At 35.0% G+C, this 17,882-nt stretch overlaps 1 protein-coding gene across 1 annotated transcript in view; it reads right to left on the minus strand.

Annotated features, from left to right (window-relative positions):
- SPATA6 (spermatogenesis associated 6) overlaps window positions 1-17,882 on the minus strand; it is a 142,243-nt gene that overhangs the window by 82,001 nt on the left and 42,360 nt on the right. The window contains exons 6-7 of the mRNA XM_063105748.1: window positions 5,283-5,324; window positions 4,157-4,281 (exon numbers count right to left, since the gene is read on the minus strand). Coding sequence (XP_062961818.1) covers window positions 4,157-4,281; window positions 5,283-5,324 — 167 coding nt within the window. The remainder of the gene's footprint in view (window positions 1-4,156; window positions 4,282-5,282; window positions 5,325-17,882) is intronic.

The raw sequence follows: 17,882 nt of genomic DNA on the forward strand, positions 1-17,882 counted from the left end.
AAAACTCTGTTCTTTATAAATTACCCAGATTCAGATATTCTGTTATAGCAACACAAAAATGGACTAATACAGTCAGTCTGTGTCTTTTGAGTAAGGTGTCTAAGTTATTTACATTTAGGGTTGTTATTGAAAGGTACTGTCATATTCCTGGCATTTTACTGATTTTCAATTGGATGTTTTAAATCTTTTTTTTCTTTATTCCCCTTTTTATTGTTTGTCTTTGATACTTGCTGTTTTTTTGAGGTGGCAAGATTTAGTTTCTTTCTCTTTCTTCTTTGGATTTCTGTTCTACTAGTGGGTTTTGTTCTTTCTTGTGTATCCATGTAAGTGATTATCCTTTTTCAGATTCCAGATGCAGGACACCCATGAGATTTATCACAGGGTTGGATGTGTGATGGTGAATTCCCACAGTTTTTGTTTGTCTGGAAAATACACTATTCCTCCCTCATTTCTGAAGGATAGCCTTGCTGGGTATAGTATTCTTGGCTGGCAGTTTTTTCTTTTAGTATTTTGAATATATCATCCCATTCTCTTCTGGCCTGTAGAGTTTCTGTTGAGAAGTCTGCTGTTAGTCGGATAGGGGCTCCATTATAGGTGAATTGATGCTCTTCTCTTGCTGCTTTTAGGATTCTCTCTATCTGTGAGCTTTACCAGTTTGATCATAATGTGTCTTGGAGAGGATCTTTTTGGATTGAAATCTGTTTGGGGATCTTTGATCCTCCTGAATCTGAAGGTCCATGGCTCTCCCTATAACTGGCAAGTTTCAAATTATTATTTCCTTGAATAGGTATTCATTACCTTTTCCTTTCTCCTCACCTTCTGGAACAGCCATGATTTGAATGTTTGTGAGCTTAAGGTTATCTTGTAACTGTCTCAGATTGTCTTCATTTTTTAAAACTCTTTTTTCATTTTTTTTTTTTTACTGTATCCTTTTTTTACTGTTTTTTTTTTTTTTTACTGTATTCTTTTGGTGATGTCATATTTTCTTCCATTTTTGTATTTCCAGTATCTCTCTATTGATGTCTCATCATCTGGCAGAGCAGTTGTTTCTTCTGTTACTCTGGAGGTGGCTTTAAGGAGAGAGACTTCCATTTCTTTTTATGGTCTGTGCTGGTGTGACTCTCCTTGTATCAGTGCAGTTGAGTGTCTGGAGGGACAGACACCTGCATGTGTCTATGGTTGCTACTGTGGTGGCAAGCCACTTTTGCATTAGCTGCAGCTGTAAATGGCCACCCAGGTGAAAGTGGTGTTTTTGGTGTGCTCCTGCCTGCTACCAGGCTGGAGGTGCTGCCCACAGCTCATGCCTAGGACCCTGTGCATGCTTCTGCCTGCTGCTAGGTGGAGGGGGGCTGCCTGCAGCACCCGCCTAGGACTCCATGCATGTTCTTGCCTGCTGCCAAGAGGTGGGGACAGTCCATGGCTCCTGCCTAGGACCCTGTGTGTGCTTCTGCCTGCTGCTAGGTGGTGGGGGCTGCACATGACTGGAGATGCACAGTATTCTGAACTTGGGTCCTATCAACAGAATTGTGAGGGTCCAAAAGCCTTTTCATTTTCTTTTTTTTTTGTTGTTGTTGTTGTTTTTTCGTGACCGGCACTCAAGCCAGTGAGTGCACCGGTCAGTCCTATATAGGATCCGAACCCGCGGCGGGAGCGTCGCCGCGCTCCCAGCGCAGCACTCTACCAAGTGCGCCACGGGCTCGGCCCAGCCTTTTCATTTTCTAATCTCTCTCTCAGTCTCTTTCTCCATCTCAGATCATCTTGGTGTTGTTGCTTCCAATATAAGCTCTAAAGAAGTTCTTGGCTCTCATGTGAGTCTTATAGTTCACTTCATTAGAGGAAAGCTACACCCTTCTCTACATTGGCTTCTGCTGAGATTGCTGACAGACAAATGCCATTAAGCATCTTAGAAAACCTATGTTTGATTAAATGATTTTCTAAGGCAACATGCTGGAATTTTCTGAAGCTTTAAATAATGATTTTACAATTATACTCTGAGTTTCAGCATCAGACTATAATTTCCTGAAACTTAAAAGCAAAGAACAAGCCTTATTTGTCATTATATTCTCAGTGAGTAAAACAGTGCCAGGAACATCAAAAGTGCAAAGCTGCACTATTTGCCCGCCGCCGCAAATTGCTTTGGACGCCTAAGGTAGCAAATCTGTTAGTTTTTGCACCTAGCCCCAAGCTGTTGAAGCTACAGTTCTCACTGACCAAGCAGGGTATGGGAACATCCCAGGCAAAAGGCCACATAGTCTACCATTTTTACTCAAAGCTTTAGCAGTTTTTCAAGCATAAAAACTTCTTAATTTGTCTTGTCTTACTTGTCAGCTTTCAGTGCTCTGAGTGTTTATAATTTTATCCGGTTTTCCACTAGTTTTGTGTGGAGGGAAGAACTGCTAATCTCTTCATGCTGCCATTACTAGAAGTTCTACTTTTATATATATTTTAATCTAACATCTTCTGAATATATGCAAAAGTAACTCAAGTTAAATGATAAAAGATAAATCCTTGTTAATGGTTCATACGCTTGAGTTTATATTCCCATCTTGGCATAATAAAGCATTTGAAATTACTTTTAAAAGACCATAGTTTTAAAATATTACTATTTTTTTCATTGCAGGTTTCCACACAGTTCTTGAAATACTCTCTGAAGACTTTTATAGTACAGAAGCTGGCTAACGGACACTGAAAATATCCCAAAGGAGGAATATTTTCATAGACTTGCTAGTTAGTGAACTTCTATACTTTTGGTAAGGTGAAATTGCTATTTCTTTGGATAGAGCATATCATAAACCCGATCTACAGGAGAAATTACTTAATTTGTTATATTGGCTCACATATTATTCCACATTCCTTACTCAGACTACTGTAAAATTTTATAAAATTAGGTTAAAAAAAAGTTTGTCTAAATACAGATGGTGTCCAACTTACGATGGTTTGAGTTACAATTTTTTGATTTTATCATGGTTTCAAAGTGATACGCATTTAGTAGAAACCATACTTGGAGTACCCATACAATCATTCTGTTTTTCACTTTCAATACAGTATGCAATAAAGTACATGAGATGTTAGACGATTTTGCCCAATAGAAGGTTTCTAAGCATGTTTAAGGTAGGCTAGGCTAAGCTACAAAGTTCAGTAGATTAAGTGTAATAAATGCATTTCAACTTACAATATTTTCAACTTAGAGTGGGTTTATCAGGACATAACCTCATCATAAGTTGAGGAGCATCTGTAATTTCAAGCTAGACAACTTCTGCTTTGCCTCCTTTGAAACATGGGTTTCTCTCAGTTTCTCTGAGTTGAAGACTTACTTTCCAGGATAAAAATATTTTGAAATCATCCAACAGAACTTGAAAAAAGTTGTAGTAAGGATGGGTGAGTAACCTGTCACTTAATGCAACTTTGTATTTTATGTGCATGGACACATATTGCCATTCCATGAACATATTACATTTAATCTATCCAAGCTCCGACTAACACACATTTCAACCATTTCCATTTTTCACTATTATGAACAATTTTACAACTGAACATTCTAAAGAAGATTTTTAGCATACCAAAGAGAATGCATCTCCAGGATACATACTTAGAAGGTCATATGCTATGAGAATCTTTGTCTTTACTAGATAATTTTGAATAGTGATTGTTTTCATTTACCTGGCATAAACCATATATGAGTTTTTTACACTTTTGATATTCTCAGATTTATTGTTTTGCCAATTTTATGGCCACTAAAATGAAATCATAGAGTTCTTTTAACTTGGATTTCCTTAAATGTTAATGAGATTGAGTATCTTTTCAAATGTTGTTGGTCATTCCTTAGAAAAATTAAGAATGAGACAGAGTCAGATGGCATAGGAATAGGGTCAGGGGTGGGGTGAGGGAAGGACCACAGAGAAGGAGAAGAGAGAGATCGAAGAATATAAGGTAAAATAACACTTGTTGATTTTGGATGGTACATGCATGTGTTTTGTTAAATTATATACATTTAGATATCAGTATACTTAAAATAACACAATTTTACAAAACAACTAAGTTTTAAACAAAATTACACTTCGAATTATTTCTTCACACTTAAGGTGTCAAGGGCAATGTGAGTTTCTGGACAATGATCCTGCATCAAAAACTGATTCAGAAAATAGTAATCACTTACTCGAAGGCCAGAAATCCTCCTCATGGTAACCTGGCGGTTTGAATCATGGTGTCCAGAAATTTGGTTTGGACCCGGGAACATGAAATCTCGTGTATTTTCATCATATGTAGACAGTGTTTCACCCACTACAAGAAAGATATCCTATGATCCAAATTATAACAGAATACTCTATTTAGAAACAAAATCATCAAGTATAATACATATGTTGCCTGATGCCTTATTAAGTTACCTGTGTCAGGGTCATGTTTATTTCCAATGAAAGAAAAATTAAAACGAAAATATGTTAAGTGCATTAACACTCTTCCTTTTACAGAAATATACTACATATTGGTAATTCTCCCCCTCCCTTTTGGAAAATGGGGATATTCATTTAAACTCAGTGACTACTTATGTGTACCTAGAAAAAAAATGTCCATTTAAAAATACCAAGGTGTTATAACATATGCCCATCTAAAACTGACTTGCCATCTCCACAATTTTTTTCTATCTCCCACTTTTTAAACTACAATTATAAGACATTAGATTACATTTTGAAAATAATTGAGACATTTTCAAAAATTTGGGGCTACCTGATTTAGGTATATATTTATAATATTTAAATTTTACAGATTACAAGCATTTAATGAAATACAGCTCTCCATTTTACACAAGAAATCAGGACTTTAATAAGATACAGTTATCCTCTAATCACAAAATCAATATCAGAAATAAAACTAGTTTCTATATTTTAACTCTGTAATATTTACTATATAATACAGTTTTCTTCCCCTCCATTCCCAATAATAGTCAACACACAAGAACAAATTAACGACTTTACCAATACAAATATATAATATTTTTTAAAAATCATAAAAATTTAAGAATCAATTTTTATGACTATCACATCCTAGAATAACATGTTATTTTCCACTTTTATCAATTTTAGAACATTATGTTCAAGTGTCATTTATGTAGCTCTTTCTGTATATATTATTTTGGTCAAATGAAATTTCACACACTGTGGACTAATAGTAGAAACTCAACACTGTTCTTAATTTGGAAGAGGTAGAAAAGACGAGATTTTTAAAGAACATTTCATTGAAATAGGTTGCCATATCAATTACCTTATCAATGTAAAATACAGTACCTGGTGGAACTAGCTGTATCAACTCAAACACTGCTGTATCATCTGAAAGTTCAAAGAAAAATTTCCTCAAACAAATTAATAATAAACAAAATTAGTTACTTTAACATAGAAGTATCTAAAAGACAAAGCAAACACTAGGTAGACTACATATATGTTTATATCTCAGTAGACAATGTGTATTTTTATAAATATAAGTTGTATCTATTTCTTAAACAGAGTGGTAAGTATAGCAAGGTATATTCTTATACCAATACTCTACTCCTTACATTTTTAATATGTCTGAAGTATTTTATAGTACATTTATAAAAATAAGAAAAAAATGCCCTTTCTATCTTCCAAGGACCCATGATAAAGCCATAATCTGTTTCTTCCTTTAAATTCTGCCATTTTAATGCAATGGAAATCTAAGTCATTTAACTTTCTACCTATATATTCATCTATGAAGAAATACTAAGTATTCCCTTTAGGTCATAACTTGTGGCTATAATGACAAAAAAAATAGATGTGGGCCTTTTCCTCAAGAACCTTAAATTTCATTGACAGGACAAATATTAGATGAAATACAAGTCACAAGTGAATATATTATTACAAACTATAAGTATAATGAAGGCATTGTAGATAGTGCTATGAGAGAACATATTTACAAGACCTGATGAAGCCAGGGAGTCAGGGAAGTCTTCCCCAAGAAAGAGCTATTTAGGACATAAACAGAATGAACAGGTTTTGTAAACTGGGAGTCAGGGGGCTAGGGAGTAGGGTTTTCTAAGCAGAAGGAATAGCATGTACAAAGGCTCCACGTAGAACACAGCACCTCCAAAAACCAACAAATACCAAAGACAAATAATAAAAGGGAAAGAAAGAAACTAAAGATATTTAAACCTCCAAATAAAAATCTATAAAATGCCAGATATAAGACAATACCTTTCAGGAACAACCCAAAATGTAAGTGGGCTAAATTCCCCAATCAAAAGACACAGACTGGCTAATTAGATTAAAAAGCTAGACCCAACTATATGCTGTCTACAAGAGACTCGCCTCACCTGTACAGACACATACAGACTAAGAGTGAAGGAATAGAAAAAGATATACCAAATGGATGGAAATCAAAAATGAGCAGGAGAAGCTATTATTATATTGGATAAAACAAATTTTAAACCAAAAACTATAAAAAGAGACAAAGAAGGCTACTATATAATGATAAAAGGATCTATCTGGGAAGACATAACAGGAAGATATAAAAACCGTAAATATACGTGCACCCAATATCAGAGCACCCAATATATAAAGCAAATGCTATTACATTGGAGGAAAGAGAAAGACACAAATATGATAGTTGGAGACATGAACACCCCTCTCTCAACATTGAACAAATCATCTAGGCAACAAATAAACAGAGAAACACAGGATTTAAACCACCCTTCAGACCAACTGGACTTGGTTGATATCTACAGAACATTTCATCAAAAAACAGAATATACATTCTTCTCCATGGTACATAGAACATTCTCAATGACAGACCACATGTTAGGTCACAAATCAAACCTCAACAGATTAAAAAAAAAAAGAAATTTAAGTAACTTCTCAGACCACAACTGATTACAACTAGAAATCAATAAAAAGTGCTACTCTGGAAACTAAACAAACACAAGGAAATTAAGCAACATGCTTCTGAACAACATATAATCCAAGAAGAAATTTTTAAAAAATCAGAAAATCTTTCAAAACTGATGGAAGTAAAGACAAATCATACCAAAACCTGTGTGTTTTCTGTAAAAGCAGTATTAGAGTGAAATTTATTGCAAAAAAACACACATCAAAAAAACTAGAAAGACTTCAAATAAACAACCTAATGCTACACCTCAAAGAACTAGAAAAACAAACAATCCAATCCCAAAACGAGTAGACAAACAGAAATAATTAAAATCACAGCACAAGTAAATAAAACAGAAACTCCTAAAATGACACAAAAGGTCAAAGAAACAAAAAATTGGATTTTTCAGAAGATAAACAAAATAGACAAACCATGTGCTAGTCTAACTAAAAAAAAAGAGAGAGAAGAGCCAAATAACAAAAATCAGAAATTAAAAAGGAGACATTACAACCAACACCACAAACATACAAAGAAAGACTACAATAAACAACTATACAGCAACAAATTTGAAAGCCTGGAGGAAATGGATAAATTTCTGTACACATAAAAACTACCATGACTGAGCCAAAAAGACATAGAAAACCTGAACATACCAATAACAAGCATGAGATTGAAGCAATAATCAGCAGTCTCCCAATAAAGAAAAGTGCAGGACTGGATGGTTTTACTGGTGAATTATACCAGATGTTTAAAAAGGAATTAACACCAATTCTCTTCAAACTATTCCAAAAAATAGAAACAGAGACCATTCTCTCAAATGCACACTATAAGGCCAGCATCACCATGATACCAAAACCAGTCAAAGATACAACAAAAAAAGAAAACTATAGGCCTATATCTCTGATGAACAAAGATGGAAAAATCCTCAATAAAATACTAGCAAATAGAATACAGCAACACATCGAAAAAATTACATGACCATCAAGAGAGATTCATCTCAGGAATGCAAGGATGTTTAAACATGTGAGTCAATAAATGTGATACACCATATCAACAAAATTAAGGACAAAAACTATATGATAAGTTCAATAGATGCAGGAAAGACATACGACAAAATTCAATACCCCTTCATGATTAAAGACTTTCAGCAAATTAGGTAAAGAAAGAATCTCAATACAATAAAAGCCATATATGAGAAACCCCCCACCAATATCATCCTGAATAGGGAAAAGTTGAAAGTTTTTCTCTTAAAGACAGGAACCAGACAAGGAAGCCCACTGTCACCACACATTTAACACAATGTTGAAAGTACTAGTCAGAGGAATCAGGAAAGAGAAGGAAATAATGGGCATACACATTGGAAAAGATGAAGTCAAACTGTCCCTGTTTGCAGATGACATTATCTTATATATAGAAAAGTCTAAAGATTCTACAAAAAGCTCTTAGAGTTGATAAACCATTTCAATAAAGTTGCAGGATACAAAATCAACATGCAAAAATCAGTAGTGTTTTTATACTCCAACAATGAACTAGCAGAAAAAGGAATCAAGAAAGCTAGTCATTTTACAATAGTCACACACACACACACACACACACACACACACACACACACACACACACACACACACACACACAACAACAACAACAACAACAACAACAACCTGGGAATAAATTTAACCATGGAGGTGAAAGATCTCTACAACAAGAACTACAAGTCACTGTTGAAAGAAATTAAAGAAGACACCAAAAGATGGAAGCATCCCATGCTCTTGGATTGGAAGAATTAACATTGTGAAAATATCCATACTACCCAAAGCAATCTACAGACTCAATGCAAATCCCAGCAAAATACTAATGACATTCTTCACAGAAATAGAAAAGCAATCCTAACATCCATATGGAACAACAAAAGACCCCTTATAGCCAAAACAATCCTGAGCAAAATAAATAAATAAATAAATAAAGCCAGAGGGCATCACACTACCTGGCTTCAAGTTAGACTACAAAGCTATAGTAACCAAAACAGCAGGCCCCTGGCATAGAAACAGCATTTGGACCGATGGAACATAGCAGAGAACCCAGAAATCAACCCACAAACTTACAGCCAACTGATCTTTGACAAAGGCACCAGAAACACACATCAGGGGGAAGACTGCCTCTTAGATAATTGATGCTGTGAAAACTAAACATCCAAATATAGAAGAATGAAACTAGACCCATACCTCTCACCATATACCAAAATCAACACAAAATGGATTAAAGAATTAAGTATATGTCCTGAAACTATAAAACTCCTAAAAGAAAACACAGGGGAAACACTTCAGGAAGTAGGAATGGGCAAAGTCTTTATGAATAAGACCTCCAAAACACAAGCAACCAAAGGAAAAATAAACAAATGGGATTATATCAAACTAAAAAGCTTCTGCACAGCAAAAGAAACAATTAACAGAGTGAAAAGGTAACCTATAGAGTGGGAGAAAATATTTGCAAATTATGCATTCAACAAAGGATTAATATCCAGAATATACAGGAACTCAAACAACTTAACACTAAAAAAACAAATAACCTGATCAAAAACTGGACACAGTAGCTGAACAGCATTTACTAAAAGATATACAAACAGCCAACAGACACAGGAAAAAATTCTCAACATCACTTAGCATCAGAGAAATGTAAATCAAAACCACACTGAAATATTATCTCACCCCAGTTAGACTGGCTATTATCAAAAAGACAGAGAAGAACAAATGCTGGCCAAGATGCAGAGAAAGGGGAACATTTCTGCACTGTTGGCGGGACTGTAAATTGGTGCATCCATTATGGAAAATGGTATGGAGGTTCTTCAAACTACTAAGCATAGAACTGTCATACAATACAGCAATTCCATTGCTGGGTATATACTCAAAGGAATGGAAATCATCGTATCAAGGGATACCTGCAGTCCCATGTTTATCACAGCTCTATTTACTATAGCTAATAGTTGGAACCAACCTAAATGTCCATCATCAAATGACTGGATAAGGAGAGAGTGGTATATACTCAATGGAATACTTATACCTCTCTGCCATGAAAAAAGAATGAAATACTGCATTTGCAGCAACATGGATGAAACTAGAGAAAATCATGTTAAGTGAAATAAGCCAGGCACAGAAAGAGAAATACTGCATGTACTCACTCATAAATGGGAGTTAAACAATAAACAAATAAAAAAGAAGGAAAGAAAGATAAAACAATCACAGTAGTATGTTGAACTTTCAAAAGGAGAGAACACAACTGAGGTTACAGAGGTGGTAAAGGGGGTGCAGGAGTTAATGGAGGAATTGGTAAAGGGACACAGAAAATAATTACATTGTATAATGTTAAATGTACTACTTATCCTGATTTGAGCATCATATATTGCATAGAGGTATTGATAATCAACTCTGTATCCTAAAGCTATGTACAATCAAGTACATTACAAGTTTTTAAAAAGTTTAATCATTTAATTAGATTAATCATAGAAATTAATTCTATTAAATCTACATTGGCACTTTTGGAAATAAATAGATACTAAATGTTAAAACGGAAAACAAAAGGTAAGGAGGGTAGTAGAAGCACTAGGCTCTTACCATGAAATTATTCATCTACTTTTAGTTTCATACTATAAAGTTTTGTCACCTATTCATTTGCTTTCTTACTGCAATCTCTTAACCTCAAGGCCAGCACAATTTCTCCATTGAAGATCTAGCTGGCTTATCTTCCTCTCAAACCTAAGACTGCCATAATTTTGAAGAATGTCAAAATCCACATGAATTAGTCATCCAACATGTCTCTGACCTCCTAAAATGCAGTATGTCTATGGAATAATTCTATTTATTTACATATCTGATTCTTCTTTTACAAAAACAGATACTCCTTTAAACAAAGGGTCTGTATTTTATTCATTTCTGAATCCCCTATGTTCACTCTTAGTGACTTTGGCTGCACTGGCAATTAAAATGTTTAAAAAACTAATTTTAGTTCTTACCATAAGCCAATGAAGAAGCAACTTTTGCTTAAAAAGACTTCTGTGTAACCCCTCAAATCACATTACATATTCTATGAATACATCATGCTGTTTCTCATCCCATTATCAAAAGATGAAAGAACAGAAAAGGAGTAATGCTGAATTGGTACTGAAATAAGAGCTATGCTTTTAAGAAACATGATCTACTGCACTTGCAAAAATTATATACTTGATCACAGAGGAAAATCTTGTCTTCCAGAATATATGTGGGCATAGAATGAAATTTCATTAGAAATCAAGTGAATTAAACACAACCTTAGGATAAGTTCAGTGTCTTATGTTTCCATACATACTAACAATATATTTGTCCCGAGGTCACTTATTCTGTAATTCCAACTATTTGAAAAACATGCTAAAGTATACAAGTAACCAAAACAATAGTAATATTTATTACCATTTAAAGAGTATCTTCTGTGTGTCAAGACTAAGTTTCTATGAGCTTCACACAAATCCTCAAAACAACCTTAACTACGTAAGTATTCCCCATTTTACAGATAAGAAACGGAGTCTAAACATTAAAGTTATCAAAGATAATAACTTCCTGGGCTCAGGTATAACTGTCTTCAAACCCTGTGCTCTTTTCATTAACAACCCTACTGTTAACTAGAAAGTGTAGTTATTGACAAAATAAATGTCAGGTGAGGAAGTTGAATAAAGGAGCAGAATAAAGAGATTAGACAGTAGCAAGAAGGGGAGGAGGATAAAGACGGAATATTTCTTTTAAAGATGGGAATGTACAACATATTTACATAGGGTGAAGAAGACTTTTAGGACAGGGTGGAGTAAACTGAGGAACATCACTACTATGGCCTTTTGGTCAGCAAAGTGTGAAGTAGAGTCATTTCTTCATCTTAAGAATGCTGGAGTTTAGACAAGGTTTTTGATTTTTTAAGTATCAATGATGGTGTAACAGCGGGACCCCATACGTTTGATCATATTTGATCCTTTTCCCCTAGGGCTGAAGCAGGCCTCAGCCTTGGGAGAAGTTTGTAAGACAAACATGCTGGCTGAATACACAGAAATAGAAGTACACTTGTCTAGGATAATATAAGATAAGCGTAAAGACTAGCTTAACATGCATTTCTCTGAGTTTCCTCTTTTCCCATGGTTATTTTATATTTTGAACCTTGGTTAGAGGTCCGGATGACATTATTTACATAAGTGTAGAGCTGTTCTAGATAACTGGGAGCTGCAGACTTGCTATCAAGCTATGCTGACTGCACTGTGAGCCAATCAAAATCCAGCATGACCCTCAGGTCCCTAACTCTATAAATTTTCTCTATAAATGCTTATGATTATAAGCTTTCAGGAAGTTCAAGAACAGAATTAGCTGGCCTGTCCTCCTTGGTTGGTGCCCTCTAATAAAAGCTAATCTTTCCTACTGCAAATCTTGGTGTACAGATTTATTGTACTGACTGCAGGCAAACTCCTTTCTATTCGGTAACAATGGAAATTAGAGAGAAAGTTCTCCAAGAAGTAAAAACACTGAAAGGCAGCACTGAAAAGCAATTTGTGGGGGCACCAATTTGAAAGTCATGAGAGTCTATGAGCAACATTGTACAAAAACCTTGTATAAAAGTCAGAGAGGCAAGTTGTAGCACTGACCCACGAATGGACATTTAATAACAATTTCCTACATCCCAGCTTTGATGTAATATCTCATATAATGAAATAAATAAGGTAAAATAAGATATTAAAAAAAGTTTCAAATGTAACCAATAGAAAGTAAACACACCTTTTTAAGCAGTCATGTCATGTTTATGTTGATGCTTATCATAGGATGCTCAGGGAAAATGTCAATAAATTCCAACAGCTGTAGTATTATAGGCCACATTCTGATCACAATGCAAATTAATAATATTTTAAAAAATATTTAAACCAATCATGAATAAATAATTGAAGCAAACCAAAAAGACAAAAGACTATATGAAAGTTCAGTAAAATGACTGGATACAAGACAAATATACTATTTGTCAATTTCCTATATATCAACTACATTAGATCTCAAATAAGCATTTCCTTTGAGCATCTTGTTAGCACTTAAAACGTTTCAGATTTTGGAGCATTTCAGATTTTGAAATTTTGGATTATGCATGCTCAACCAGTACACACAAAAACATACATGCCACACACACTCCAAAACCTTAGTAACAGACTGAAATAAAACATAAGTTTAAATAAATCAATATACATCACACATCTGGATGGGTAAGATAAATAATGTAGAAATGCCAATTCTCCCTAAATATAATTAAAAGTAAAGCTCAAAAAGATTTATCTTAGACACAGGTTGCAGAAGTCATGTGGGTGATAGAGTTTAAATGTGTTTTACCCCCAAAACTGGTGGAAATCTGAACCCCAACGTGTTGAGAGCTGTTTGAGTCATGGGGGTGGATCTCTCACAAATGGATTAATGCTTTCCCTGGGGGGCTGGAGTACTGAGTGAGTTCTCGCTCTATTAGTGCCTTCAAGAGCTGGATGTTTAAAAGATCCTGGCACCTCCTCTCTCTCTTGCTTCCTCTTGCCATGTGATCTGCTTGTACCTGCCAGCTGCCTGCTGCTTTCCAACATGAGTAGAAGCAGCCTAAGGCCCATGCCAGATGCAGCTGTCCCACAACTGTAAGCCAAATAAACCTCTGTTCTTTATAAATTACCCAGATTCAGGTATTCTGTTATAGCAACACAAAACTGACTGAGTGGGCAAAAAAAGTCCCTCTACTCAAGTTACCATGGATCTGTGTTCTGATGGCTGATTTCTTCTTTTGATCTCAGAGGTGCAAAAAAAAGAGGCTTGTGGCCATTGCTGTTGCACCTTGCCCATTGTTACAACCCCTCCCATGCAGGTTGAAGTGACTTCCAGGGGATTTAAAGGACCAGTGCCCTTTTTACCTCTTCATTTTTCTCTTTTTCCCCTTTTGAGAGCCAGACATTAAAGACCAAAATATTTTTTAAAAAAACCAAAAACCACTGGACCTGAAATGTACATTAACTGAAATGAAAAATTTACTAGAGGGATTAAAGGCAGTTTTTAACAGGCAGAAAAACGATCAGCACAATTTGAAGACAGGACAATGAAAATTATCATCTGAGAACCACCCCCCCAAAAAAAAAAAATTGAAGGAAAGTTAACAGAGCTAGGGACACTACCAAGGAGACCAACATACACAACATGGAAGTGCCAGAGAATATTTAAAGCAATAATGGCTGAAAACTTCCCAAACTTAAGGAATGACATGAATATAAACATCCAAGAAGTTCAGCAAACTCCAAGAAAGATGAAGTTAAAAAGACCCACAATTAGACACATTATAAACTTTCAAAAGACAAAGAGACATTCTTGAAAGCAACACACAAGAAGCAACTCACCACTTACAAAGAATATTTAATAAGATAATAATAAGATTTCTCATCAGAAACTTTGGAGGCCAGAAGGCAGTGGGCTGATATATTAAAAATGGTAAAAGAAAAAAAACCTGCCAACTAAGAATCCTATATCCAGCAAAACTGTACTTCAAAAGTAAGGGAGAAATTAAAATGTCCCCAGATAAACAAAAGCTGAGGGAGTTCATTACCATTAGACCTGACCTTCAATAAATACTCAAGGGAGCCCTGCAGGGTGAAATGAAAGGACATTAGATAGAAACTCAAAGCCATATGAAGAAATAAAGATCTCAATTAAAGTAAATAAACAGGAAATTATAAAGGTTTGTATTCGTTTAACAACGAGTTGTAACTCCACAATTTATTTCCTACATATTTTCAAAGACTAATGTATTTTTTTTTAATAGTTTATGTTTGGGGGCACACAATGTATATAGATGTAAATCTGTGACATCAACAACTGAAAGGGGTAAAAACAAAACTGTAAAAAAGCAGTTTTTATATGTTATTGAAATTAAGCTGGTATAAATTCAAATTAGTGTTATAACTCTGGGATTTTAAATATAATCCCCATGGTAACCAGAAAGAATACAGCTATAGAATATACACAAAAGGAAATGAGAAAAGAACTTAAATAATTTTCTCCAAAAAAACCAAAAAAAAACAGAAAATAAGACAATAATCCAGGAAATGAGCAACTGCTGTGAATTGTGTCCCCTAACGTCCATGTATGAGAAACTTAACTTCCACTGTGCCAGTGTTGAGAGGGTGGGAAATCTCACTATGATAAATGAAAGGTGGGGACATGAAAAGGATTAGATTGTGAGGACTATGCTCTGGTAAATGGATTAATCCATTGATAGTTTAATAGTGGTCATGGGCATGGTTCTGAGGGCTTTAAAAGGAGCAGGAATGAGGGGAGAGCTCTCTCTGCTTCTGCCATTTTGCCATTTGATATCCTGTGTCACTGCAGAGTCGGTCCTCGCCAGATGTGTTCCTTAGACTTTGGACTTTACAGCCTCCAAAACTGCAAGCAATAAATATTCTATTTCTTTATAAATTATCCAATTCCTTGTGTTTTTATAAGCAGAAGAGATGGACTAATACAGCAAGGAAAAAGTTACAGGACATATAGAAAACAAATAGCAAAATGACAGAAGTCCCTCCTTATCAGTAATTACTTTAAGTGTAATGGATTAAACTTTCCAATCAAAAGACAAAGAAAGGCAGAAAGGATAAAAAAACACATGCTCCAACCACATGCTATCTACAAGAGACTCACATTATATCTAAAGACACAGACAGACTGAAAGTGAAATGATGAAAATGATATTCCATGCAAATAGTAACTAAAAGAGAGCAGGAGTAGCTATATTAACCTCAAATAAAACACATTTTAAATCAAAAAGACTACAAGAGACAAGGGAAGACATTACATATTAATAAAAAGTTCAACACAGCAAGAAGATATAACAATTACAAACATTTATGCAACTAATGAGACCATTAAAATACATGAAACAAAAACTGACAGAATAGAAGGGAAAAACAAGCAGTTCTACAATAATAGTTGGAAATTTAGTAACCCATTCTCAGCAATGAATAGAACAACCAGACAGAAGATAAGGAAATTGAGGTCTGTGGGAGAGCTGAAGCATGTGCTGAGCTCAGCAAAGCTACAGGGAGAGGGCTACTGAGGCCATGGAGGCCCAGCACACACACTAGTGTGCAGAGGATGCTGGACATGGAGTCAAGGTAGATTATTCTCTTGCCTTCAGATTTAATGCTTAACTTGCTGGGGTTTGGACTTGTTTAAGACCTGTTCCCTCTTCCTTTTATCTCATTTCTCCCTTTTTGAATGAAAATTTCTGTCTTATTCCTGTCCCACCACTGTATTTTATAAGTAAATAACTTGTTTTGATTTTGTAGATGGGGCTTTGGACTTTTAAGTTTGTTCTGGAAAATGTTAAGACTGTGGGGCTATGGCAATGGAATGAATATATTTGTATATGAGAAGGACATGAGCTCTGGGGGTACAGGAGCAGAATGTTACAGTCTGAATGTTAGTCCCCTTCCAAACTCATGTGGGAGCTTGATTCCCAATTCTCATTGTGGCAGTGTTGAAAGGTGGGGCCTTTAAGAGGTGACTGACTGGATCATGAGGACTATGCTCTCATAAATGGATTAATACATTCATGGAGTAATAGGTTAATGGTTTAATGGGTTATCATGGGTGTGGAGTGATAGCTTTATAAGGAGAGTAAGAGAGCAGGCTGCCAAGTGCTGTTGCCACTCTTGCCATGTGAATTGTCTGCATCACCATGGGACTCTGTAGAGAGTTCCCAGCAAGAAGGTCCTCATCCAGATGTGTTCCCTCAACCTCGGACTTCTCAGTCTACAAAACTGTAAGAAACAAATTCTATTTTTTAATAAACTACTCAGTTTCACATATTCTGTTATAAGCAACAGAAAATGGACTAATACATAGATTTATTCCCAGAATGCAAGGATGGTTCAGCATATGAAATTTGACCAATGTTATATACCTCATTAATAGAATAAAGGTGAAAAAAAATGTTCACCTTAACTGATGTAGAAAAATCTTATAATTCAAAACCCTTTCATGATAAAAACACTGAACAAAATAGGAATAGAAAGAAACTACCTCAACATAATAAAAGCCATATATGAAAAATCTACAGCAAACATAATAGTCAGTGGTGAAGGACTGAAAGTTTTTGCTCTAAAATCAAGAACAAGACAAGGATACATACTCTCACCTCATCTATTCAACATAGTACTGGAAGTCTTAGCCAGAGCTATTACGCAAGAAAATAAGCAGCATCCAAAGTAAAATTATCTCTGTTTGCAGACTGTATGTTCTTAACATGTAAAAAAAAAAAAAAAAAAAAAAAAACCATACAGATTCCACAAAAGAAAAAAACCTGTTGAGTTAATAAATGAATTCAGTAAATTAGCAACATATGCAAAATGTCAACACACAAAAATCACCTCGCAAAAATCAGTTACATCACATTTTGGAGTTTAAACATTCAAGGTCCTTCACTTGTTCAGAAGACAACTAAAGATACTGATAAAAAAAAAATCAGTTGCATTTCTATGCAGTAACAATAAACAATACAAAAAGAAAATTAAAATCCCATTTACCACAGCATCAAAAAGAATGAAATACATTGAAATGAAATTAACCAAGGAGGTGAAAGACTTGTACAGTATATTGAAAACAACAAAACATTGCTGAAAGAAATCAAAGAAAACATAAATAAATGGAAAACCATCCTCTGTTCACAGATTGGAAGACTTAATATTGTTAACATGTCATTACTGCCAAAAGTGATCTACAGATTCAATTCAATCCCTATCAATCTCAATGATATTTTTGCAGAAATCAGAAAACCCATCCTAAAATTCATATGAGATCTCAAGTGACCTCGAGTAGCCAAAACAATCTCAAAAAAGAGGAACAAAGCTGGAGAACTCACACTTCCTGATTTCAAAGCCTACTAGAAAGCTACAATAATCAAGACAGTGTGGTACTGTCATAAAGGCAGACATGTAGACC

The sequence above is a fragment of the Cynocephalus volans genome, chromosome 8 (genome assembly GCF_027409185.1).
Source record: "Cynocephalus volans isolate mCynVol1 chromosome 8, mCynVol1.pri, whole genome shotgun sequence".
Classification (NCBI taxonomy): domain Eukaryota; kingdom Metazoa; phylum Chordata; class Mammalia; order Dermoptera; family Cynocephalidae; genus Cynocephalus; species Cynocephalus volans.